The following is a 26,641-nucleotide window of genomic DNA, read 5'->3' as shown; positions in this document are numbered from 1 at the left end:
GCGGAGGCCGGCAGCGTCTATAAACCCAACTGTGTGGGGCCATGTATCTGCCGCCCCCTTCCCAAATGCCTGTGCTTTGGGGGAGCAGTGAGGACCCCAGCAGGGTCGGAGGCCGGCCGGGACCGGAGGGCCTGGGGCGCGGAGGCGAACACACACCTGCTGGTGCTTCCGCTCCATCTCCTCCAGCTCGCCCTCCACCTTCGTCTGCCTCTCCTTCACCTTCAGCAGCTCCTCGTCCTTGGCCTGCAGCTCCTCCTCCTGGCGGGTCACCTGCAGGAGCGGCTTCACCTGCGGCGGAAGCGGGCGGTGAGAGCGGTGGGGGCGCGTGTCCGCGGCCGCCCGGGGAAGGAGCGCGTGTCCGCGGCCGCCCGGGCAGGCGAGCGCGGGGCCCACCTTGGTGAAGACGCGCCACCACTGCCAGTGCCGCAGCTTCAGGTAGGCCGCGCAGTTCCGCTGCAGGACCTTCAGGGCGCTCAGCTGCTGCTGCTTCTTGGCGAAGGCCCTGCGGAGCCCACAACAGTCAGCGCGGGGGCGCACATGGCTCGTGGCCCCCGTCCCTTCCCCGACGCTGCCCCGGGCACCCCTCGGCCGCCGGGGACCACATTCACTGGACCGGCGTTTGCACGCGAGTGTGCGCTCCCGGCCACCAGTAAGCCCCTGCTTCCCCGGGTGGTGAGGACGGGACCGACCTCCCCCGCCCTCCCCTAGCTGGAGGGCAGCATCCTTCAGGAGCGACTGCTTCCCCTGCCCCCCTTCCCAGGTGATCTCCCTCCTCCTCCCGCGGCTCTGCAGCTCCGCAGACGGTAGGGCCTAGCTCCAGTTAATGCCTCTCCTTTACAGACCAAGACCCAAGAAGACCGAAGAAGTCAGGACGCAGATGCTTCTGGAACCCTGGTTTCCTTGTCGCCAGGTCTGGGATTTCCCATCTTCCCGGGCTGCCTTCCCAGGCCATGGGACCCAAGACCCCCTTGTTGAAAAGTCCGGATTCCAGCATTTTCAATTTCTCACGGGCCTTGGGGAACAGAGCTCCGTTTCTGAAGCCCCACCCCCTCCTCACCAAAGCAATCCCCAAGGGCCCAGCCAAGTTCACTGGGCTGCCCCTCCTCCTAGTAAGACACTAGTTTGTCCACACACGATGGCACTTCCAGGGGACACAGGCTCCCCAGTCCTGCCCCTCACTCCCTGCCTGGCAGTCTGGCTCCGTCCCACCACCTCCGGAACCTGGGCTCCCGACACCGCTGGCGGGCCTGTGGACTCAAGCTGTCCCCTCAGCCAGGTCTGGTTTGCCCCTGTGGGACCACTTGCTACTTAAAACATTCGGATCCCCTGGGTTTCAGGGCACTGGGGTGACCTGCGGCCTCCTTTACCCTCCGTCGCAGCGAGCACGACCCAGGAGCTCTGTGGTCTCAGCCTCCAAGCCTGCGAGTGACGTACTCAGGGCCCCTCAGACTATGGCTGCTGGCAAGGAACGAACACCCTCTAGGCCTGTGACGGTTCCTCTCACGACCTTCCTGTAACTCTTCGCAAGACTGGTGACAGGGTTCTCCCGGGAAGAGAAGCGCTTGGTGGAAACGGAGAAGATGGTAAGAATCGTTTACAATCGTCCCCGTCAGGGCAACGACCTGTATACACTGCGGTCACAGAGGACATCTTCGGAACATCTTCTAGGGCACAAACGGCGACTTTTCACCCTTCTGCTGCTCGAGGGTCCCATGTCCTCACAGGAGTCCCAGAACTTCCATGTCGCCGACTTGCTGGTCAGAATGTCATCCAGCCCGGGGCTCGGCTCCCTACACGGCCTTCGTCCTTCTCACGGGAGCCCACCAGCAGGGCAAGTTTGGGCGAGCCTGAATCACAGTAGTTTCTGCTACAAGAACAATAGTTTCAAAGTATGTTTTTTGAGACTACAGAATAGCTTCTGCCTTCCAGTTCTCTGAGAACGCCGTCAGCCTCCTCCTTGCTGACAACCGCGGCCCAGTGGCCTCCGTGCCTCTCTGGGAGGAAACGGTCAGAACAGGCCAAGAACATATCAGTTGCTCGTCCGAACAAGGCAGCTGGATTTCCTTCCCTGCAACCCTCACCCGAAACCGGACGTTGGCCAGGCAAAGGCTGCTGCCCCCCTCTGTTCACAGGGGCGTTCAGTGAATTGCGTCTGAAGCTCGAGTGTCTAAAGCCACTTGTCTCTTCCTGCGTCTCCTGGTGGCTCCCCCACGTCTCAATGTCAAGTTCACGGACTCCTGGGCACGTGCTTGTCTGCCTACTGCCAGCACGACGCTGTGGGCTCCCCGCTCTCCACTGGCTCTTCTGAGGAGATGCCTTCATTCCCTGCCAGACCTGAACCCGAAGTCCAGCCCAGCACACGCTCCGCGGGACTGACGGGCTGCAGGCACCGAGCCGCCCCTCCCGCAGCGGTCACACAGGCGTGCCTGTTCTGAGTCCTTGAGATGAGATCTCTGGTTCCGATTGCCGATCTTGACGTGAATCTCACAGGGCTTAGATTTCAGTGAAAAGGCCGCACACGCTTTCACCACGTATGGAGTTCATTCCCCGCGCTTCGGACAGTTCCGTGTTTCTGGTCGCGGTCCAAGCGTTACCTGGAGGCAGCCGGCTGTGCCCCCTCCCGTCCCCGCAGGCGGCCGTGGGCCGTGGCTCTGCTGACAAGTTACCACGCTGTCACCAAGCCTTTTGCTCCTCCTTGCCCACCGTGTCCTGGCGGAATCACCGAAGACGTCATATTCTTCTTGGAGTTTCCGTGCCTCCCTTAGCTGGGATCCCGTTATGCGTGGGCACAGACTCACAATCCCGCGTCCACTTCGTAGGGCAGATGCCGCCGGCCACAGGGCCCCGGAGAGCAGACCATACCTCCTTCCCCAGCCCCGGCCCCCTGTGGGAGGAGGTGAGGAAAAGCCCATGACCAGGCCTAGGCCCTTCTGATCAGATCTCGAGTCCGGCAACCACTCTTGGTCTCCATCACCTTCCTCGGGCCAGGGAGGGCCATCTTCCCGGCGTCATCCCAGAGCTGCCCACGCGGCCCGCCCGATGCCTCTCTGGCCCCATTCTAGTCCGTTCTGCCAGCCGGGTGACCCAGAAATCCCGGCTTACCCCACCATGCTCCTCACACTCCTGCCCCGCGGGGCTCCAGCACCTGCTCACGGGATGGCGACACGTTCCAGACTGCGCCGTGTTCCCCTCACTGGAAGGCTGCTCTGCCCCCTACCCCTGTCCCAGGGCCAGCACCTTTGCGTCCTGTGGGTCTCACGGCCTCAGAGCAGCCTTCGCCAAGAACCCACGCTGAAGCGAACACCTGAGCCCTGATCTTCTGCCTTGGCCCCTTGTTTCTTTCCTCAGGGCAACGTGTCCTCTGGTGGGACACCCAGGCACATACCTGGACGCCTGTGCCGCGAGGACACGATTCCCATGGGACGGGGACCTCGTGTCCCACAGCGCTCGGCAGGAGCACGTGCTCGATGAGCATCTTGTTCGTGATCCCACTTACTTCCTGGCCAGGTAGCCGCGGCAGACGGCCTGGAAGAAGATAATGATGTCGGTAATTTTCAGGTCCCTTTCTTCCTCCAAGTGGGCCAAAACGCCAGCTCTGAAAAATATCTTGCTCTGTCCGATTCTGTACAAGTTTGGGTCCAGTTCTAAAGCTCGGATCTGGAAAGAGAAAGAGCCTGTTTACTCCCGGCCACGGGACAGACTGTCGGCGGTCGCAGAGCAGAGAGGCCCCGGAAAGCTTACCATCCGCTCACACGCCTGTTTGCCGTCCATGAAACCCTTAGGGATCGCATTCGGAGTGAGGATCTCGTACCTGTAAGAAAACCAGCCCAAAAGTCTCCTGTAAGAACCTGTGGGAACGTCTCCCTACTAACCGTGAGTTCGGCCTAAGAGGCGAGGATGGGATCAGTCATCATGTAGCGTGAGAGTCAGGACAGCGGGTGCCTGATCCAAGAGGACGGGGTGATGACCTGAGACTTTCTGCAGGTCTGGCTTTTCTTTCTTACAACAAGAGGCAAACTGGTGTCCTGGTGGCTCCCCTGTGCCTCGACCTCAAGGACAAACACTGGCTTCCAGAAGGTGTGGCAGAGTCAGGGCATATGGTGTTTGAAAAAATCTTGCTTTTCGTTTCCCCCCAGAGGTTCACAGGCCTTTTGAAACCCAAGGAGAACGTGGCCCCCTGTGTGGTGTGTGGGTGTTTACTATGGAACAGAGTAACGCCCGGAGGCCTGCACTTCCAACAGCAGGAGGAAGCAGGGGGACGTTCAGCGCAGCACTGGTCCGCGCGTGCGTGTGCCCGCTGGGGCGTACATGTAAGATCTGGGCACTCAGCTAGGTTGTACCGCAAGAAAACCACATTTTAGCAAAAAAAACAAAACAAAACAAAACAGGGTTTAAGGCATGAGTCCTGGCTGTATCACTCGGCTTTGTATTCTGGATGCCAGTTAAAGTGCTTTCTCTCCTATCAACACAAAGTGAAATTCTACCGTTTATTAGACGGTGGGGCCATGGTTAAGGCCTCCCGGAACCCCTAAAGACGGGAATCGTTTCTCAGCAGGGTTCCATCTGGAACGGTGGCAGAAAGCACCTTTACGTGACCTGCGGACTTGTTTCTAAGATGGAACGGCCAACGCCGTCAGAATTGAAAATCTGATTTTCAGAGGAAAAATGGATAAAAGCAAATGGCCCAAATACCCAAGGATACATAAATTACACAATACGTATAAAAAATCAATTTCTCCTGTTTTCATTCATTTTTATTGCAACCACTTTTATTGATCTTCTGTTTTTTACCCTTCACCCTTTTCTAATCTATCTGATTCCCTCCCCACCCGTTAGTAAAAGGACGGTCAGTGTCCATGTGGGCACACAATGGTGGAAAACATACATACACGTCTGCACACGAACACACCTACATCCCCAAATGTCTTCAAAGTCACTCCTGAATGACTTTTATTGACTTCTGACCTGAGTTTTTAAATCTTTCTAAAGGAACACACACATTGCTCCTATTTTTAAAAATCGAGTAGAAAATAATCGCGTGTGGATCCCCAGTGGGACGGGGCGCGTGGCCGGCTCGGAGGTCCAGCTCCCGCCGCCGGGAGCTCCGCTGCCACGCACCCTCCGCGGCCTCCGTACAAAGACTGCGCTTGACTGTCTTGGCCACCGACACGGTAATAGTGACAACGATGATAATCGTCATCATCCCTTTCCTATGCGAAAAGGCAACCGAAACTATCCAGGAAGCGAGGAAATTGTCTTCCCCATCAGCTCCCTGTTCCGAGGTATCAGGAGCAGCTCTGAAAACCCCCGGGGAACAAGGGCAAAGTGGGCGGTACCTCTGCCGGAACTCCTGGAAGACGATCCGGTTGGGGAAGCCCTGGCGGCAGATCCGGATCCCCTCCAGGACCCCGTTGCAGCGAAGCTGGTCCAGCACCAGGTGCGGGTCCAGTTTTCCAGCCTGACAACCAAGCAAACGACAGTCGGACCCCTGAGTCGCCGTGGCCCGACCCGGGTCAGCCGGAAAGAGCCGCAGGCGCCCGGTGGGATACGCACCCGCTTCTCGTGATTCGGGATGATGCAGCGCACGAAGTTGGGGTTCGTGTTCCGCAGCGTCGCCATCAGCTTGGCGAGAGACTCCTTGTACAGCTGCCCGACGGTCCGGAACATGCCCTTCTTGGTTTTGTAGGCAGAGCCGAAGGCCGTCTCCGTCATGCCCGTCACCTGGTCCAGACCCACGATGCGGTCCACTGGGGGGAATAAGAAAGGGACGGGAAGTAAGGTCCCCGGGACTCTCCGGCGGGGACGGAGACACAGCGATAGTGCGGCAGCACAAGCTTTGTGGGGCGGATGAGAGGACGGGCCGTAGGGAGGTGAGGCAGTCAGCAAAGACACCGCACAAGCCACGGGACCCACAGCCACACGCCCCCATGGCAGGATACCGAGTGCTCCAAACCGCCAGCCAGCAGAGGCCTCCCGCTGCGCTGTGCTCGGGGACGCACGGGCTCTGGGAACGGCCTGCCTGTGTCGCGTACCAGCACACGGGAAAGGCGGGGTCGCCAGCAGCATGATTGATACACAAAGGGACGTGGGGACAGGTCTCAGAGTTGGAAGCTGCCTGCGGACACACGCGCCTGCACCAAGCAGAGCCCCTTAAGGAACAGGCTCCTGTGGGGGATGGGGGCCGGGGGGAGGGACCAGGGTCCTCTCTCCTCCATCACCAGACTTTCGTTCCGGTCACTCAGGCTTTAGGAACAAAGGCTGGAAAGCCTGGAGGAGGGACGGGAGCGTGCCAGCTCCGTCCTCCAGGCGGGAGGGATGCTTGCTGCGGACGAGCTCCCCGCGATGGCGAAACCATTCAGGACGCCTCGCTCCAGGGGCAGTATGGACACAGCCTGGGACCCAAGCAGCTCTGACCCTTCCGAGCGGGACCACGCGCACAGCCGCCTCGTGGGGCGTTGCGTGCGGAATGTGTCCTCGCTTAAAACAGCCGTGAAGGACAGGAATAGTACGCAAGTATCCGCTGACTGCTCCCCGTTGATGCCCGGCCAGTCCTAACAGCCACTTCTGTGCGTGCGGTTTGTCCCCCAGACAGGCAGCAGGGGGGGATCCGGCCCTGGGGAAGAACTCTGTGAGCAAGACCTTGCTCGCGTCTCTGCTCCCAGCAAGGCTCTCAGGGAACAGGACACCCCGACCCCGGAGGGAGGTCCCTGAGCCCACGGGGCAGGCCTTCAATGCAAGCCAGGGACACGATGCGCCTCGCCTCCAGCCCCACGCGCACACACTGTCCTACAATGCTGGCGAAGCAGAGCCACTGGACTTGGGGGGGGCGGTCAAGGCTACTCCCGCCTGTGCCCCCAAGGCAGGCCACCGTCACTTCAGAGCCTGCCACTTGCCATTCCTTCCTGTGAGTCTAAACTGTCGCTCCTCACTTGTTCCAGCAGAAGACCGCCCGGCCCCACCCCTGCACGCGCCACCAGACCGCGAACATCCCCTGACCTTGGGTCTGACCCCTTCTCGGTCTCCTCCGCGCCAAGCTCCCTTCCAGAAAAGTTCACACACTTGGTACTCCTTGTGGCTTCCACGAGTTCCCGCTCCCTGGGCACCTGGCTGGCTTCCAGTCCGCCCTCCTCCCCCTGCCTGATGCCACTCAGGCAAGGACAGGTCCGTGGCTAGCAGCAGACACCGCCTCGTGCCAGCCCGACCTGGGTGCGTCTGCTTGCGGGGCCAGTCTCTCTCCACCCCTGACTTCGCCTCTAGACCCCACCGCCCTCTGCAGCTACTCCGGTCTCCCTGAGCACCGCGGCACTTGCTGGGGCTCTGAACTCTGCCGGGCTTGAAACCCTTCTGCGGTAAGGCAGCCGCGAGGACCGGTGCACGCTACTTGCCCTGCTTTTCTCAAGGCAATTTCTCGTCCGGGGGCCTCTCCTTTGCGACTTGAACCAGATTTACCTGACGACCCAGTACCAGTCCCCAGAGCGCCTCTGCCTTCGCAGATTCCTAAGTGCCCAGCGTGACGTCTGCATCAGGCCTATCGCACGTGCTGGTGAATCAACACAGCAAACGCTGAACACGGTGACAATTACCGACAGAGAGAACAGCGCGGAGAGAAAAGATGCTGTGAAAGAGACGGGGTCGGAGATCTCTCCGGAGAAGCTCTATTTACTGCCCAACGGGGAAGAATGAGCCCGTGGAGAGAAGATCGTTCCAGGCGGCGGAAACAGCATGGAAAGAGCAAGGGCAGGAGTGACAGCAGCCCGTGCCAAGGACGCACGACACTCAGGGAGGCGTGGGGCGCCCGTGCCAGCTGTGGTGCTCAGGACCGGCTGGGGAGGGGTCAGTGGAGATGGGACGGCTGTGCCGGTCCAGGCTCCGAGCGAGATGAGGGGGGCGGAAGCAGTGATCGCAGAGAGGGAGAGAGGAGACGCGAGACATCTTTCCGTGGGAGGACTGACTCGCTCTGATGATTAAGCTGACGTGGAAATACGACAGACGCGTCAAGGTAAGTCCCAGGGTGCTGGCTTGAGCAGCAGAGTGGCTGGGGGTTCCGCTGCCAGATGGGGCAGAAGTGATTTTTATGAGCAGGAAGACAGGCTCGAAATCCTCTAGGTTTGGAGCACGTAACACACCAGAACGTTCCAGCCTGTTGCTAAGAAGAAAGGACCGCACCAGAAGGCGGATGTGGGAGCTGCCAACTCGGAGAGCAGTCACTGCACCAGCTGGGCCAGCTCAGGGTTAGTGGCAAGGGACAGGGGCCTGGGACCAAGCTGGGGACAGAGGAAGAGCCAGACGGGAGGAGGGGGGAGAAGGAGCTGGAAGCAGGAAGGGCAGGAGGTCAAAGTCGTACAGTGGAGAGCCTGTTCTCTGCCTCACCGTCCACCCGGGGCCGTCTCCTGTGCCTCCCTGGAAGGGGTATGGAGGCCACAGACCAGGAAGAGTGCCTCGACTGCCCTACACCAGCCACTCACCAAAACCGGGCAAGCCAAGCCCCCAAATGTCTCCCATCCATCCCTCGGTTCCACGGCCCTTGTGCGGGCTCTCAGCCCTGCCCCGGGTTCCTCCCCTGCGGTGCCACCCAACCTGCTCCTTCCTCCTCTCCCCAAGCCACCACGCTCTTCCTTCCAAGTACACCTCTGGTCCCAGGGTCGTGAGTAACAGGTCTTTCTGGAAGGCCCAACTGAACATGTTCTTTATTCCCATACTCCAGACCCTTCCACATGTTCTGCAGCTTGTAGGGCATGGTCCGCATCCCCCTGGTCCAGGAGCGCAGCTGGCGATACGGAGCTCGGTCCTGAGCCAGGGACCCCTGCCCTCACGAGCTGTGTGATCGGCTGCTCCAAGTCTCAGTCGCTTCCTGGGTAAACGGAGCCACCATGACTGAGCTCAGACAGATGTGAGGAGCCTGGAGAACATTCTAGAACTCCATGAAGGGACCCCCCCCCCGCCGGCCACTCTGCCCTCCCCGGCAGCTCCATCTACAAACTGGGTGCATTTTCTCAGACACCAGACCCTCAGGTCTCGTCCTTTTCTCCCTGCCCTGAACACCCGCTCCTCTTTCCAGCCATCCTGGCAAACACCTCTTGGCTTTTAAATCCCTACTCCGTGACCCAGCGACCTCTTTTGAGGTCCCCGTGTCCACGCGGCGTCCAGACTCGGTGGACCCCTCCCTCCTCTGGGCTTCAGATCACCGAGGCCAGATCCTGGGACGATGCCCCCTGTACTGTGTGGGTTCCCAGAGCCCGGGGCTCCCCTGGGGACAGCTCTCCGGCACCGGGCATGCGTACACAGGCCCCTAAGAGCCGCGGCCTGGGGTCTCTGGACCCCTCCGACCACCAGCTCAGACCATGTCCTCTGCTTTCCGACCTTGGCCTCCACGTGGTGCCTGGCATGCAGGAGCCACGTGATAACCTCCCCTCGCTGAGGTCACCCACGAGAACAAGTCACCCCCAAGGCCAAGGAGGAGGGGTGCCATGTGAGGGCGGTCCTTCCCCACGCTGTCGGCCGGTGATTCAGCCCGCAGCCCCGAGCCTGGGCTGCTGTTTTTACACCAAAGATGGAAATCCCATCACAAGGAACCTGATCCTCAAAATAAGGGAACCCAAAACGAGGTTTTTGGATTTTGAAAACATCAACGCTTTGGACTTTCAGCCTTTTTGTTTAAAAATCTAGACGAGGGGGGTCTGGGTGGCTCAGTGGGTTAAAGCCTCTGCCTTCAGCTCGGGTCATGATCCCAGGATTCTGGGATCGAGCCCCGCATCGGGCTCTCTGCTCAGCAGGGAGCCTGCTTCCTTTCCTCTCTCTCTGCCTGCCTCTCTGCCTACTTGTGATCTATCAAATAAATAAAATCTCTAATTAAAATAAATAAATAAATAAAAATCTAAACAAGGGTTCAGTTCTAACAATGAGCAAGATTACGTCGTGGGTAAAAGACACTTTGAGAACGTCATTAAATGATTGAGGCCACACTAGTAATATAGGATTTCACTCCAAGGCCCAGAAAAACCTCTATTTAAGAAGAGTATTTTCTTGGGGCACCTGGGTAGCTCAGCCAGTGAAGCCTCTGCCTTCAGCTCAGGTCATGATCTCAGGGTCCTAGGATCGAGCCCCACACTGGGCTCTCTGCTCAGCGGGGAGCCTGCTTTCCCCTCGCCCTCTGCCCCTCCCCCCATGCTCACACATACTCTCTCTCAAATAAATAAATAAAAAGAGTATTTTCTTGTTGGGGGCGCCCGGGCAGCTCAGTCGGTGGAGCATGCGACTGTCCATCAGTTCGAGCCCCACACTGGGGGGTAGAGATTACTCAAATAAATAAAACTTAAGCAAAAAAAAAAAGAAAGAAAATGAGCAGTTTCGTCTCGAAAGTGGCAAAAGCAGGTACAGAGAAAGGCAGAAGATGTGAAGGTGAGATTCTAGCAGCTCCTCGAAACGAGACCTGCTCCGGCTACTTCCGCCTCCCAGTGCTGCAGAGCCCGTGGCTCGGGGTAACCGACTCCCCCATCTGCCGTGTCAGGGAAGCCCGGTGAGCGTTGCTGGTGGGCGGGACATGTTGTCTGGTTGCCCACGAGCCAGAGAGAACTTGAGTATCTTACGCCGACAAGTCATTCGTCTAAGAAAACTTAAGCGGACAGTCACCAATCAGATGAGCCCCGCAGACCTAACACCCGTAAGGGCACAGTTAGATTCAGAAGAAAAATGCAATTTGTAATCACTGGTCTCATAAAACGGCTACGGACGGTGCTTGTTTTTCACCAAGGAACGCTACTGTTTATTGCCAGAACGCTTGGCCGCCCTCGTCTAGGGGGGCCAGGCTCGGGTTGCAAGCGCTCTACGAGATTTTTCACGTTCCTCTCGTCTGCATGGGCCAAAACCATAGCGCTACCGCACCGCACCACCGTATTTAAGCTGCTTCTTCGGACACTTTTTGGTAGGAACCAAAAAAAGGGGAGAGATTTATCTCGATGTTCATTTTAACAGCCAGATGACGAATGAGCACTGCATCGAATATTCCTAGAAAGGCCTCTAGGATCTGGCACTGGGCCAGACATGCAGCACGTGTTCAGGACTCACGTAAACAAGTCGACAGTTCTACTCTGGCGTACAGAAATGTCGCCACCAGGTAAGCACAGGTTTGGAAATACGGAAGCACTACGGATTCCATATATCCCCGTCGCGTGGTGATAACACGAGGGCGCGGGTCCCACTCCTGGGCAGGGAGACCAACCTGCTCGTTGTTCTGGAATGTCTGGAAATTCTTAGAAAAATTCGAGCAAGTCCACAGGTCGACAGGGAGCATGTGATTCTAAGCGTCCTCCTCCGGCTCTGGAACTCTTCTCCTTACTTCCCGAGGACGCCGGGCAGCTCAGCACACCTGCCCCTCAGCTTGGTCCTGGCGCTCAGGGAACCTAGGAGACTCGCACCAACTCACCGCCAAGGACACGGTTGCTGATTTTCTGTTTTTCGTTATTAGGGCAGCAGCCACACAGCTGCAGCCAGAAGCAGGCTCACACTCACACTGGGAGGTCTGGCGCTCACAACCTGGCAGCAAGTGTCACTGTCCCCACGTGACCCCAGGGACTCACGCAGCAAAACCCGGAGGCTGCTTCTCCCGGCGCTCCCAGCTCTCACTAAGACTCAAGATTAAAAACAAAAACAAACCAGGACAAGAATTTTTCGCACAACAAAACCCTCCATCCGCTGCGAAACCTCCATGCCGTTTAGTTCCGCACACAGACTGCGTCCGAGCCGCCCCCCCCCCCCCAGGTTCTAAACCAGCAGAGATCATGACCAACGGGACTTACAAGATTAAAGACTGCCATCTTATCAGTCCTGCTGCCCGGTTCTACGTGGAACCTTCTTTCGTGACTTCCTGGACCCGAAAAGGACCAGTTCAGCGTTTTTGAAACCAGAACATTGTCCTCTCGGTCGGAAGCATGGCTAAGGGGGAAGGTTCCCCCTGAATTGTGACAAGGAGGAAGGAAGAGCTCAATGGATATCAGAGATGAAGGGAGACCCCCCCCCGGGAGCCCGTGACAGACACGAAGCCTTCCTGCACGCTGGCCAGCCCCTCCTGGCTGCGTCCATCCAAGTGAACTGGGCTCCCGCGTTCAAGGGCGCTTCCGCGGCAGACTGCAAAGGAGCGGGGCTGGTGGGAGGGGCGTCCTCCAGCAACTGCTGGGACCAGCTCCAGGACTTCTCGTGCTTTCTCTGGTGGAGCCCAGCGTTCCAGAGCTGTCAGGGGCCACCTCACACTTGTGGTGGTTCAGAAGGACATGGCAGGTGCAGGGCTGGGTCACAGCCAAGGACACGCAGCCGCCCTCTGGTGCAGACACCGCGCCTGTTGTCCCAAGCCCTGGTAGCCCAAACACACGGCCTACAATTTTGAGGTTACGATCCCTCCTCACCGACTCATTGCTGGTTTAGTTCAGAAAGTCTGGGCTTTCAAAGCAGATCTTTTCAAAGCAGAAGAAAACAGACCTCTGGCTTACAGCGGAAATGTGAACAACTCCCTATTCCCTCTCTGGGGACTCCTTCCTCTCGCACACTTGTCCTCTGACGCTTCTGGAAGCCCGTCTTTCCTCCCGCCTCTCACCCTTGTCCTCAGAGCCTGCACGGTCTCCCTGCTCAGTCCCTAACACTCCGCGGGAGCTCGGAAGCATAGGGTCACACGAGCTCCGCGCCCTCACGTTCGAGGGACACGCACTGAGTTATTGCTGCACTGAAGACAACAGGTTCACAATCTGGACACCTAGAAACCCCTTCCTCCGCCGCCTTCGGAGAATTCAGTGCACATACTAATGCCCCATGTCTTCGTTTAACGCTGGCTACGCCTCTCCGGGGCTGGACTCCCTAAGCACGCACTGGGGAGGAAGCCCGTTCGCTGGAGACCAGACGGAGCCATGGTGGGTGGAAGAACTTCTAAGAAAGAGAGACAGAGCCTGGATGCTTATCCAGCCAAGTCACTCAACAGAGGACACCTCTGGCGAGGTGAGGTCACGGAGGTCAAGGAGCTGGCCGCCTGCCCAAATGACGTCATCCAGGAGGGGCTCGACCGTGCTGCAGGCGCAGAAACACTGCTCCACACGTAGTGGGGAGAGAGCCCCTGCGCCTGCGCCGTGGGAGAAGCGAGGGTCACCGTGGGGGCGCTGGACGGAGCCGCCGTGTCTGAGAACTGGCTGTGGGACGCCCACTCTCTGGGTCCCTCACTCAACTGCTTCCTTCTGGGGCACCGATTTCGTGCCAGTGCCGGGGAACTGACGGCGAGCCCACACTGCCCATCCCTGCTCTCCCATAGCTCTATCTGGAGCGCTCTTAAGAGGTCAGACATCCAAGAGTCCCAGCGATTAGTCTGAAGAGGGCACTCTATTTTAGGAGAAAGTCGAACAGAGCCAGCGCTGACTCTGAACAAAGCACACGTCTCCAGCAGCCCCTTGGCTGAAAACTCCCACCTACTTGTCTGTCCCTGTCCCCATATCCTCGACCCGGGCTGGACTCCCGAGGGCCACAGGGGCGTGAGTCACGAGTTCTTCCTTGGCCTTCTGTGCGGGTGCGCTCCAGCTCATGGGACCCACCCTGGCGTCATCCTACCCGCATCCGGGCCCCCAGCGCTCCCAACGCGCTTCCTCCCCAGGATGAGGCCTAGAACCGAGGCGGGGGTACTCAGGTGGAGATCGGGATGCTCCTCTGATTCCTAAGGAAGTCTTGGGATGGACTGAGGTCTCAGCATTACTAGGTTCCAGAAGTCAGAAAGGAAATTTTGTCTGATGAATCTTTGTCTCTGAACTTCACACCGTGACAATTTCACTACACGATCATCAAACTGGCTGATACATTCTTTCTCAGGTCGGGCTTTCAGGGGGCCTCTAGCCATGTGTAGGCCGTATTTAACAACGGGGCTAGGGCCTCAGACCCCAAGGCTCCATCGTGCGGGGCTCAATTTCGGGTTCAGGGTCCAAATTCGACCCACACCTGCACCACTGAGCCTCGCGGATCGACTCACGATCTCAAGCTCCAAACAAAAAGCCACGTGACTCGATACCCACCCACGTTCCAAACCAAAGGTAGAACGAGGAGACCAACGCGGGGGAGAGAAAGGCGGAATTATCTGCTCTCCCAGCGTGCAGGACTTAAAGCAAGAAACCACCCCTCCCTGGAACTCCTTGGCCTTGAAAACGTAAAGGAGACCCAGAGACACGGGAGACCTTCCTTCGCACATCCGTTCCCAGCATTCCCTTCGAGGCCCGTGTATCAAAACGGCACCACTGGCAAAGGTAGCGACGTTGCCTTTCAGTAAGCGGTGCTGTGAGTGCGGAAGAGAAGAAGCGATGTGTAGGCGGTAGCGATTCGACTGTGGATGCGCTCAAACAGCTGCCTCGGAGGACAAGGGGAGTGAGCATGAAATGAGAGGTTCATGCAGGTCCATGAGCGAAACAAAAACAGGAACCCAGGAGCCAGCCCCCCCGCCTCCCCCCAGCCGACCCCGGGCCCCTCCCGGCCACCCTGCAGCCCCCCCGCCCCCCTCCCCGCGAGCTCCTCCTGGGGGCTTATGTGCTTGGAAGACCTACAGGCTTTGTACATTCACCTGGTGGCTCATGAAGACCAGAAACACTGTCATAGAAAGAAGCTCTCTGAATATTCTGAATCTCTACAGCAGAGACACAGCAGAACAGGACAGAAGGGCAGATACACAAACACGTCGGTTAGTGTGAGAGACATTGGACATCACAAGTCAGCTCTGCAGGCGGGCTGCGACCCTCGCGAGTCGGGGGGCAGAGCCCGTGGGCCATGACCGCGCAGAGGACTGCGCATACTTGGACACAGGTCCTCACTGAGTCAACTTACGCGGACTCAGAGCAGCCCTCCCCACGGCACGCGTGAGCCTGGGTTCGAATCCACGCTCCGTGATCACCCGCCCCCCGAAAACCCAGGAGGACATGTAAGGGTGCTCAGGTACTGGCGTTGTCCTTTGTAAAATTATCTTGCAATTAGCACATCGGGACGAGACCGAGCAGCTAGGGCACTCTAGTGCGCGCGTTAGTGGCTTTCACTGTCCAAATTCACACTGCCGTCCACTCGGGCGTCCGATACAAATTGTGGCAATGGAATTTACTTCAAGTAGAAATTGAGAACAGAAATACATTATATGTTAATTGAAAAAAAAAAAACCCAAAACCATGAAACAAATAATACATTATATGTTAATTTAAAAAAAAAAAGGCAAAAAAGAAATTAGCAACAGGTAACTACTTTTAAGGAAAATAAAATTCAAATCCTGTTGCAGCAAAATGTTAAAACAACTGTAAACCATCAGGTGACCCATGAATGTACCCGAGGAGGCACTTTACACGAAAATGCATTGTTAGCTTCCCTCCCCCAGGTAAGCCCCGGGGCGTGTCAAGGAGTCTGTGCAGCTGGTAGAGAAATCCCAGCACATCTTTTAGCAAAAAGTAGGACACTATGAATCTCTAGGGCAGGGCTGCCACCAAAAATCTTAACGCTCCTGGCTGGGTCTTGAGAGAACTCCGTCAAATCCCTCAGAGTCTGTTTTAACACAAAATGTTTTATACCCTGGGGACTGTGCCTTCACAGGCAAGTTATATCCACGCAGCCTACTCTCCTGGTCACCCTGTCATTTCCTGCTTCTGCACTGATGTGGCTACAAAGAGAGAAAAACAAGGAGGTGTTCTTCCCGGGCTATTGTCTTTTCCTACAGAAAAGGTCTGGCCTTACCCCAAGACTGAGCCGTGGTGAACCTTCCCTAGACCCCCGGCCACACTCTGTGCCTGCTGCTGACTCTCCAAACGCAACACGCGGTCCCGCAAACCGGACAGACTGCCCTGGGCCCCCTTCTCCGCGATCCTGTCACTCGACAAGGGAACTGACCATCTAAGCCGACGGGACTTCTGCCCGTGGTAGCAAGCCCGTGGGATTTTTCCAGAGCAGAGGCCAGCATGGCCCAGTCACGCTGGGGGCAGGTACGGACAAAAGGGGCCACACCGGCCCCCAGCAGCTCCCTGTAGCAAGTCCTACCATGCAAACACTACTGTGCGGGGGTCCGAGCCGCGGGCTAAGTTCGGACACACAGGGCTAGGGCCAGCACAGGGGGAGCCTGTGAGGTAGGCAGCCTTTCTGTAAGTGAGTCAGTAACGCAGCGTCTCCGCGGACACGGAAAGCACGGGAAGGCAGCTCAGGGATGCTCCTGATGTGGTCCCACCTGTCAGACAGCTCACCTGGGCTACACGGTGGGCATGGACCCCTGCGGCCCATGCCCACCCCATCTCACCCTCCAAAGGCTGCCAGCCCCCTGCGGCCGCGGGCTCCTCTGGCGAGGCATGGCGACAACGGAGAGGGATGGAAGGAGGAAGCCCGGGAAGGAAGCAGGGGCCGAGACAGAGGCTTGCCTGTCCTACCGCGGTGTCCTAAGTCTCCCCCTGGGTGGCCAGCTCTGGGGGGACCAGAGGCATGTCCCGTATCGCCCCCCCCAGTGGACCATACATGTCACAACCATGGTGAGACGGTGGCCAGACGGCCTCATGCCAATGGGTCAGGGCTTTCCCACAGCATCGTTTTTGGTTAAGAATTAAAGCAGTCAAAAGTGGTTCAACCACATCAGAACCAGCATGTTAGTCCAGGATCTCATCCCTTTGGTAATAATGGCCCTTTTTTTCTCCAGTACCTGCTTCTGCTCTCACTCACAACAAAGAGAGAATCCGTTTTTCAGGCTTCCTCTGTCCCCTGCTCCATGGGCATTTCTTCCACACCCGCGGCCTCTCCCTCGGCCACCTCGCACTCAGCCCCCCACTTCTAGGCCCTTCGCCCCGACCCAGCCCACTGACCGCTGCCTGTCCACCTTCCGCGCCGCCCGGGGCACCGGCATGGCTCGCACACCTGTGGCAGTGTGACCAGCAGGCGGGCTTCTCCAGCCTGGCCGGACCCCCTTGCTCCCAACCCGCGCTGGGCTCCCCGCCGCCAACCTGCGCTCACTCATCCTGCAGCTCGGCCCTTCCTTCCAAGCCATCCTCACTTCGGAAAAGGCTCCCCGCTTTGCAGCAGCTCTTTCATGGACGCCTGCTCCCCCTTGGCCACGTGCATTCCCAAGTCCACCCCGGGACCCTGCCTGGCACCTGGGACGTGCTCGGTCAACGCCAGCCTTCACAACTCAACAAACCATCATCCTTCAAGGACTGGACAGCTAACTCCGTGTCCACGACCAACTGCCTCAGCTCGCCGGGCCAGAGGGCCACCCTTCTTCTAACGCACGTCTCTGAAGGCTCATTCCGCCCCACCCTGGGCACCTGTCCCAGCCGCTGCGGGACTCAACAGCTCGTGTACATTTTCTCTTTCCTGTGCTCGGACGTCTGACCGAAGCACCAGGTGGAAGGGAGGGCCCAGGGCTCCGCGAGTGGCACGGCACCTGGCAGGGTTGTGGCGAAGGGGACCTGTCCCTCGCATGCTCCCCCCTCACACTGTCTGGCACCGTGGGCCCTGTGCCAACCGGTGCTCTGAGTGGTCTTGTCCACTCTGGTTCCACGTCTCACGTCCCCATGCCACCGCTTCCTAGCGACGGGCTCGGAGGCCCTCCTGTATCCAGCTGCCGCCAGCTGCTGTGCCTGGAGCTCAGGCAGTCCCCTCGACTGCCCCGCTCATTGTGCAGACAGGGGACATGTGGCATCTGGTTGGAGACTCTTGTCCAAAAGCACAAAGGTTACCTAGCCTTCCCCTGAGTCCCTCCTTCTAGGGTCTCAGGCGGACCATCCCTCCTAGGACCCCCGTGCGCCGTGCCGCCCGCCCCTGCAGACCCAGCAGGTGCGCACGACCACTCTTGACTTGGGCAGCCCTTTGCCCTCCTCACGTTCTCAGCACCCCCTCTGCTCTGTCCTCCTGCCTCCACAGCCCTCACCCCTTCTCCTTCCGCTTCCTGGGCTTCTTTCTACCTCTGAGGAGATGACTAGGTCGCAAGATCCGCAGATGCTACAGGAAAAGCAAAAGCCAGCCAGGCTCCCAAAGAGGCCTGGCCCGGGGTGGCGGCAGGGGCGGATCCAGGGCTGAGAGCCCCGGTGGCCCTCCACCAGCGAGCACAAACCCCAGGAGGCACGGCCTCCCGCTGCGTGCGGAGTCCGGGCTGTCATTCTTCTGGTTCTAGCACAACCTTCCAGTCTGTGACCAAACGGCCAGACCCTGCAGCTGAGGCTCGTGTAAAGAAAACCACTACCGGGGCTGGCGGAAAGAAAAACTCATCTCTGCGCGGAGTTCTCCAATTTATTCCACGGCCGCTCTGTGTGTGAGCAGAGGGCCCGCCGGGGGGCAGACGCGGCTCAGCTGAGCCACGCAGCAAGCCGTGGAGAAGCTTCTCTGGCCCCGTGTCCGCGGCCCAGAAGCGCAGCCCAGCCGGCGGGAGAACGGTCCCCATCTCCTGCAGCGTCTGACCGAGAAGGCAGGGTCGGGGGACCCAGGCGGGGTACCAGGTGGGGGACTGGGTCTAGCGGCAGCCCTGCTCTAGGGAGAGCGAGTTTTCCAGTAAAATCTGCGGACACAGATCCACGTGTATGAACCACCTAGAAGCCGTAACCGGCAAACCTCCGGGGCAGGTGTCACTGCAGACGTGGGGGGGGGGGGGGCGTCCTTACCGTCCTTCCACAGCTCCGCCACGAATCTGTCCGACGACTGGTGCAGGAGGGTGGCCACGTTGTCGTTCAGCGGGTCCATGTTCTTCATCAGCCACTCGTCCGCCTTGTAGTCCACCTGGCGGGCGGCGGGCCACGCGGGAGCACACACAAACACAGGGGACACTTTCAGCCTTCCGCCAGAACGCTGGCGGGCCCGCCGGCCGGGCGACACGGGGGCCATGCGCTGGGCATGCGCACGACACGCAGGGTGCGCGCGCCCACGGCACGCCCACGGCACGGTGGGATCGTGCACGCGCGCGTCTCCGCACGGCCATCCCCGGCGTCAGGGACACGGCAGGATCTGCCGCGCGGCCCGTACCTTGCCCGCGTAGTGTATGATGCAGAAGTCCGCTTTGTCCTTCAGCTGTCGCGGCTTCTGGAACTTGGAGTGGGAGCCTTGTTCCTGAACCAGCTTCTCCACGAAGGTTTTGTCCGTGGCCTTCGGGAACCAGCACTCTTCATCCAGAAGGGCCAGCACGCCGGGGGGGTTCGCCTGGTGACAAGAGGCAGCCACTGAGGGACCCCAGCGAGGAGCCGGGAGCTGGGGCCACAGAGTGGGACGCTGACTGCATTCAGGGGCTGGCCGGGGACAGGACCCTAAAACCTCCACCAGAACAAAGTGTGGTTGCTGGGGGGCGGGGACGCATGAGAAAGGGGAACTTTTTAAAAAATGAAAGAAAACCAGAATAAAAGCACCCCTCCACTGGGTGGAACACTTCCAACACCTTATACCCTAAGTGACTGCAGTTCCTGTTTAAGGGACCATGAAATAAGACGCGTCCCCTCACACTTGGCCAACAGTGGAACCAGAAGCCAGGAGAGAATATGAAAGTTGAGGTGAGGATCCATCAGCTAAGCATTTGGGTTTATCCCGGCCGACACTTGCAAGCCAGACTGTTTAGTTTTGTGGGGCTGGGTCCCTGCAGAAAGGACCAGAAAGCACGGGAGAAAGTGGACCCGTGCCGAGGGGGGGAGGGTCCAACATCCCTGCCCCGGAGGACCAGGACGTGTGAGCAGGCGGCAGACTTGAGAGTAGGCGGACACCAGTGAACCAGGCCCAGGCCACTGGACCGCAGGACCCGCGAGTTATGGCTCGATACAGAAAAAGAGCACAGAGCCCGCGCAGGGACTTCTCTTCGGAGGCAAGTGGGGGACACATGGGGGACAGCGATACAAACAGTTAAGTTGTCAAGGACTAGGTCACTGCATCTGGGTCAGCCCTCACGGTCACCCCACAAGTACGGCCAGTCAGTGGGACAAGCCTCCGGGTGCACCTATGAAAACGGCCGTCGTCTTGAGCTCACGTGGCCTTGGCATCTACTAGGGAAAGGCCAGCTGTATACAGACATTGCTTAACGCACCCAGGAGTCAGTGTGACCATCAGCCAGAAGGCCATGGTGCACTGCACGCCAGCAGGCAGAAGCTGTGGGGGGTGGGGGGGATCCCTGCAATGAGCCCCCGGCAGCCAACTGCTCTAGGGCTCCTCCACCGACAAGAACCCACGGGCTTAGAGCAGCTCAAAGAGCGATGATCAGAGGTGGGCAGGACCAGGTGCCCGCCAAGCCGCCGAGGTTAGAGAGGTAGGTCACTCACCGGGCCCCGCTCACCAGACTCTGAAGATCCATACTCACACTAATGAGGGCTCATCCGTCTTTCTAGCACGATTCTTACATTTTAATACCTTCCAATGAAAATATTCCTAAGTTCTGTAATAGGATCCCGAGTGTAATTTAACCTTTTCTAAACGGCTTGGTGACAGCGTCATTATGAATGTCCCCAGTTGGGTCTTTGTATTTTTGCTACTTCATCCTTCAATGTCAAGCTGTTACTGTGTCTCCTTTCGCTGGGGATTTCTACAGAGCTGAAGTCTGGGACAAGATGTCTATCTGAGGCCACAGGCTCTATGGGGGGGGGGGGGGTCTGTAAGTGCCTCACTGAGCTTCCCTTCCTGACTGCCAGGGAAAAGAGCCAATCATTGATATTTGCTTGGGATCGTAAGTGAATAAGTTCTACGTGGTCCGATGTTTTTCTTTCTTTCTTTTTTTTTTTTTTTTAAAGGTTTTATTTGAGAGAGAGAAACAGAGGGAGAGGGAGAAGCAGGCTCCCTGCTGAGCAGGGAACCTGATTCAGGACTCGATCCCAGAATCCTGGGATCATGACCTGAAGCTGAAGGCAGATGCTTAGTGACTGAGTCCCCCAGGCACCTCAGTCCGGTGTATTTTTGTGTTAACACTCAACCAAAGGGGAAGGAACGTCTGATGCTTGCTAAGAGTGCTGTAAAAAGTACACCTGCTGGGGCGTCTGGGTGGCTCAGTGGGTTAAAGCCTCTGCCTTCGACTCAGGTCATGATCCCAGGGTCCTGGGATCGAGCCCCACATCGGGCTCTCTGCTCCGCGGGGAGCCTGCTTCCTCCTCTCTCTCTGCTTGCCTCTCTGCCTACTTGTGATCTCTGTCTGTCAAATGAATAAATAAAATCTTAAAAAAAAAAAGTACACCTGCTCAGTGAAGCGCCTGCATTTGGCTCAGGTCATACCTCAGGGTCCCGGGATTGAGTCCTGAGTCGGGCTCTCTGCTCAGTGGGGAGTCTGCTTCTCCCTCCCCTTGTGTTGCCCCCTGCTCTCTCTCTCAAATAAACTAAAAAAAAAAAAAAACAAAAACAAAAAACAAAACAAAAAAAACCAAAACCAAAAAACATGCGCCCAAAAAACCCCTGAAACTTCAAATTAGAAAAAAAAAAAAAAGAGAGAGAAAAAACCCCAAAATGCTGCCTAAATAAGAACAGCTTTATGCTCCCAAGGATAAGCTTTGGTGATGTGAAAAATGAGTCTGGCTGCCATGTCCTGCTCCTGGCCGAGGGCGTTGGCCTGTGTAGCCCTGACAGGTGCATGTAGTGGGGCTAGGGGGGCTGAGCAGGGAGGGGTCGGGGAGGGCGCCTCGCCGGAGGTCTGCCAGCAGCAGGCTCCCACGCACAAGGGCTGAGGGAGGGCCGGCCTGGCTGCATGCTTGCTTTTTAAATAGTTCTTTTCATCAAAGTATCCCCTTCCTACATCATTTACGTTAAAAAACTGTCTTAAGATGGATTTGGCTGGGGCGGGGGCTGGGGGCCGGCTGTGTCGGTGGAGGAAGTGACTCTTAATCTCGGGGTTGTGGGTTCGAGCCCCACCCTGGGCGTGGAGGCTACTTAAGACAAGGAAAAAAACCACTTGGGGGACGAGCGGCGGCAGCACCCAGAAGCCCCGCGCGGGGCCGCGGTCTTACAGGTCTCTCGATGAGGTCGATGCAGGGCTGCAGGTCGAGGCCGAAGTCGATGAAGCTCCACTCGATGCCCTCGCGCTGGTACTCCTCCTGCTCCAGCACGAACATGGTGTGGTTGAAGAGCTGCTGCAGCTTCTCGTTGGTGTAGTTGATGCACAGCTGCTCGAACGAGTTCAGCTGTGGGCGGCCCCCGGGCAGGGCGAGAACAGGACCCGTCAGCCTCCGGGGGACCCACACGACGCCCGCCACGCGCTCGGCCACGCCACCCACCCCGCGCGATTGGCAGTCCCGGCGACGCGCGCCAAGGAGGGAAACTGAAGGCCCTGAGCTTGGTGTGCGATGCGCGTGACCTACGCGTACGACAGCCCCGCGCCTGCTGCTGAATGGCTCGGGACAGAAACAGAGGAAGAAGCAAGGAAAGAAGAGGGAAAAGGAAGGAAAAGCAAGAGACCACATGGGGCGTGCAGCCCTTGGCAGGGAGCAGGGAGACGGTGGTGCGCTTCCTGTCCCCTTTCTCCTCAGCCGCAGGCTCCGCGGCAGCTGTAGGAAAGTCCTTTGGCCTCAGGTGGCTGCTGAGATCCCGCTCAGGCCCCCACGAGCCCTCCGCACGTGGGAGGCTCCAGGCCGCCTCTCCGCGCGTTCCCTTCCCTTAGCAGTGTCCCTGCTGGGTGGTGACAGAGGATGACCACACTCATGGCAGTGAGCCCGGAGACGTATACACACGTCGCCATCCCGGTTCAGCTTGCTGTGTTCACTGTACGTCCGCAGAAACGATGCTAGGTTGCTGCCCTCAGCCCGAGCAGCTTCCCCGTGCGACAGACACTGCTGTTTCCTCCTGTCAACCCTGCCCACTTCTCTACTGGGCTGCTGTGGGGTGGAGGGCTGGAATGGGGAAGGGTGGAGGGTGGAGGGCTGTAGGGGTGCAGGGAGGAGGGGTGCAGGGGTAGAGGGGTGGAGAGGCAGAAGGGTGGAGGGTTGGAGGAGTCTAACTTTCACAAGCGATCACCTTACGTATTAGAAGTTTTCAACCTTCGTTCCCTCCTCCACGCGGTCTCCGCGTAGCAGGTGCCCATGAATAACGTCTTTCGTTAGAAAAAGGGATCTTCCATTAGGGAACGTGTAATCCATCTCCGAGGAACGGATTTAGAGTCTGCGAAAGCTGTTCCAACCCTCCCCCCTCGGGGTGCTCTCCTGTTTCCCAACGAGGTCGTGCTCGGAGGGCGGACGGCCTGCAAACGGCAGCGGCGTCTGTGGACAGAGGCCGGCTCGCTGGAGCCGACTCACACGGAGGCGCGTGCATTGAGGATGAGAAATCTGACTGCCCGGTTTGGCCTGGGCAGTTCTGTGGCACGGCACTTCGTCAAAAAGGACGTTTCTACTTCTTTCCCATGGAGCCGCCAACGGCATTTTTCTATCATCCAGTCCCACAGTAGTAACGCACGGCACAGAAGGATGGACGAAGAGCTGTGCTGAGGCCTCACGTCGCCTGCTTCTCCAGATCCTTCCAGAGAGGTCTGTGCACCCCGATGTGTGCGCGTCACCTTGACTTTAAACTTGTCACTGTGTCTTGACGTCTTTCCACAGATCGGCACTTTGCTGTATGGAGATGCTGGGATTCAGTGACTCAGTTTCCTAACAGTGGACATTGAGGCCTCTTCCGTTCTCTCCCCAGGACAAAGAATGCTTGCTAAACAATCCCGCCTTTCTAGCTTTTTTATCTTTTTCTACTGTGTCTACTCATAGGTCAAAACTGCCCTTCTTCAAGTCCTGCAGTTTTACCATGTTTCCTATCTTTTTAATGTCCTTTTCATTTTCCAGAATTTTACCATTATTTTTCATTAATTCACTTGTCAAAAATGCCCATCCATGAGTTTTGAACACATATTGAGAGATAAAGTGACGGAAATTCACACCTTTATGGTGCGGGCTTTTCCCATCCGAGAACAAGGAGTGTTTTCCCGTTTGTTCTTCTGTTTCTCACGGGAGCATTGGGAGGGCGCCTTCCGCTGAACTGTGTCTATCTCTTCTTAAATGGATTTTTCAGAATCTCATGTTTTTGTTGCAGTTGGCACTGGGAATCTTCTTTCATTATATCTCCCGATTGTTTATAGGGGAAAGCGACAGATTTTTTTTTTTAACGTGACACATAGCGGGCCACCGTCCACGATTTCTTAAGTTTTTTTTTTTTTTACAGATCAGTCCCTATTAGCGCAGTCTCTCCTGGTGGCAGCTCAGCGGGTAAGACTGCTTGGACAGCTAACATTCAGATCTCATCGGGAGAGGCTGAGCATTTTAAAGTTCCTTTTCAAGCAAGATGGCTCACCACCCCAGTCGCGGCCAAGGGGCAACACTGATCTCCAAAGTGTGCGATTTAGTATTTGTACCTGAGCATCCAAGAGACACGTTTTTAGGAGATCAAAACTACCGTCCTTCTTGCAAAACTATCACGGATGTGGGTCTCCACACCCGGGAGGGACGGATGCTGAGTGTGTGGACGAACCCAGTCAGAGCGACAGTGAGACAGACAGACAGCACCGCCAGACGCTGCGGCCGGATCTCTGGGACACAGAGCACGATCTCCCGTGGTTCCTCGTCCGTGTCTGCTCCTCCTCGTCCCTCCCGGCATCTGTGGTCTACGCCACGCTGGCTTTCTAGCAGTTTCTAACACTTGGCGATTCTCTCCTCTACAAGACCACTGGGCTCGCTTTCATCATACTGGGGGCTTCTCCTCCTCCAAGGGTCCTCCCCTGTTAACTGCCGAGACCCCTCCCGGGACTCCGCTTCTCAAGTGGCGCCCCCCTCCCTCCGCCCCCCAGTTCTTCCTCACAGCACCCCTGCTGGACTCGGCTAGAAAGGCGGGGACTGCACCAGGGTCACAGGGGCCGGCATGAACACAGACGCAAAGAGGAACAGATTGGACAGCAGGGAGAGGGGAGCAAAGAGCGAGAGAGACAGAGAGACGGAGAGACAGGCCGACATACCTCAAATATCTCGAATCCAGCGATATCCAGGATTCCGATGAAGGACGCGCCCTGACGCTTGGTCCTATCCAGAGCTTTGTTGATCCGGTGAACGAGCCAGCGGAAGAGCCGCTCGTACGTTGCTTTTGCCAAGGCCTCTACCGCAAAATCCGCCTGTGATTAGACGACGCCGACCTTTAATTCTGGTAGCAATCTCAACAACGCAGTACTAGGGTCACCTGGAGTTTCACGGGCTCCCCAAACCCAAGAGCATTTTGCTACCGAATCCCGTCTCACTTTCCCGTAGCACTGGGGGTTTCGGTACAGTTAAACTGGCGATAACCGGTTTTGGGAACGGATGGGTGAAGGTGCCCAGGAATAAAGAAAGCCCTCACGAGGCCTACGGGGGTCTGCGCAGCGTATCGGCCCCCGTCTGAAAGGACCCGGCCACGAAACGGGTGCATCCGACTCCCAAAATCTTGGCACTGGGCCACCCGCCTGGGGACCGGGGAGCCGCGCGCCCCCACTGCAGCCGGGACCCCAAGGTGGATGACCTGTTTCCCCGGGGGAACCCAAAGGTGACATTTCACATTTGCTTTTAAACAGTCCCTTAAAAATGTTTCTGAAAAAGAGGAAAGGGTACGAGAGCAGGAGATACACGGCACCAAGGAACACCCGTGATCGGGAAGGTCTCCAGGCAACGGTGCGTCATTCAGGCAGACGCGTGCCCACAGCGGGGGCTCACCTGCTCCTTGGTCTGGGCTTTCTGCACGTAGTCTCGGCCGACCTTGATCCGGGGCGTGAGGATGGCCCGGGTAAACTCCATCACGTTCATCCCAAGCAGATGGCAAAGCTTCTGTGCAACTAGGGCGCGACAAGTCTCCTCAGTATGAAACCTTCACCTGGGCCTAGTTCGCGACCTGCTCAGTGAGAAGCCTTATCCGGACACGGGCTGAGCAAGGCTTCGGGCAGGGCAAGGTTCGGGTCCTCGTCCTTTCCAGGGAATTCCCCTCAGTCGGAGACAGGCCGCAGATCCTTACTCTGGGCCGTTTAACTAAGTCCCAAAGTCTCGGAACCCACAGAGGATGTCCAGGCTTAAGACTGTGTTTAACGTCTCAAAGCTGGAAGATCTCATAGTAAAATATAGGTTTCCTTGAAAAATATCAGTATTTGGCAACACGGGGCCTCTCTTCCCAGCAAGGGAACAACAGGCAGAACTTGTACCTATGGCCCCGTTCAGATGAGCCGCGTGGGGTCTGCGGCGTAGGCCGTCCTGGGCCTAGTCCCCTACACCCCGCCCCCCGGGGGCTGGCACAGCACGTCTGCCGCCACCCTGGCTCGTCCCTCACTCAGGACTCGCTCGGCGACCACTCCACCCCAGACAGCTCCGAGGAGAGCCGCACTAGCTCCTTCCCACGCGCACGGCCCGCATGCCACCCGCACGCCTGGAGGACAGCACAACAACCCGCACGACACGGCGTCACCACAGCAACACAACAGAAAAAACCGCACACTGGTCCGTGTACCTGTATTTTCCGGCATGGACGCTTGATCCGTATTCCGCTCCTTTTTGAAAGAAATATTTCCGAACTGTAGCACCGAAGACACTACTTTAAGCATTGCTTTATATGGACGTGAAAAGAAAAACAAAAATTATTGCTTCAAAATGTAGCAGAGACATATTCTCATTTATTTTGTGCTAAAAATCAGCTACACAGAACTTTTCGGCAACATGGGTCCCGTAGGGACTTTGTAGGATCGGGGCGG

General features: G+C 57.7%; 1 protein-coding gene across 8 annotated transcripts in view; it reads right to left on the bottom strand.

The window, feature by feature from the left end:
- MYH10 (myosin heavy chain 10) overlaps nucleotides 1-26,641 on the bottom strand; it is a 120,640-nt gene that overhangs the window by 31,253 nt on the left and 62,746 nt on the right. For 5 of the 8 annotated variants that reach the window (XM_045984913.1, XM_045984916.1, XM_045984912.1 and 2 more), the window contains 13 exons: nucleotides 26,401-26,496; nucleotides 25,620-25,738; nucleotides 24,896-25,048; nucleotides 21,918-22,091; nucleotides 18,979-19,152; nucleotides 18,621-18,735; nucleotides 14,576-14,638; nucleotides 5,554-5,747; nucleotides 5,337-5,458; nucleotides 3,742-3,811; nucleotides 3,497-3,657; nucleotides 394-502; nucleotides 157-288 (listed from right to left, as the gene is read on the bottom strand). In XM_045984913.1, the coding sequence (XP_045840869.1) occupies nucleotides 157-288; nucleotides 394-502; nucleotides 3,497-3,657; nucleotides 3,742-3,811; nucleotides 5,337-5,458; nucleotides 5,554-5,747; nucleotides 14,576-14,638; nucleotides 18,621-18,735; nucleotides 18,979-19,152; nucleotides 21,918-22,091; nucleotides 24,896-25,048; nucleotides 25,620-25,738; nucleotides 26,401-26,496 (1,682 nt within the window). The remainder of the gene's footprint in view (nucleotides 1-156; nucleotides 289-393; nucleotides 503-3,496; nucleotides 3,658-3,741; nucleotides 3,812-5,336; nucleotides 5,459-5,553; nucleotides 5,748-14,575; nucleotides 14,639-18,620; nucleotides 18,736-18,978; nucleotides 19,153-21,917; nucleotides 22,092-24,895; nucleotides 25,049-25,619; nucleotides 25,739-26,400; nucleotides 26,497-26,641) is intronic. The other 3 variants (XM_045984918.1, XM_045984919.1, XM_045984920.1) reach the window with 1 other exon arrangement.

Source organism: Meles meles, chromosome 18, assembly GCF_922984935.1.
Source record: "Meles meles chromosome 18, mMelMel3.1 paternal haplotype, whole genome shotgun sequence".
NCBI lineage: Eukaryota > Metazoa > Chordata > Mammalia > Carnivora > Mustelidae > Meles > Meles meles.
The sequence above is the reverse complement of the archived record's forward strand: the minus strand, read 5'-3'. Positions and strand labels throughout refer to the sequence as shown.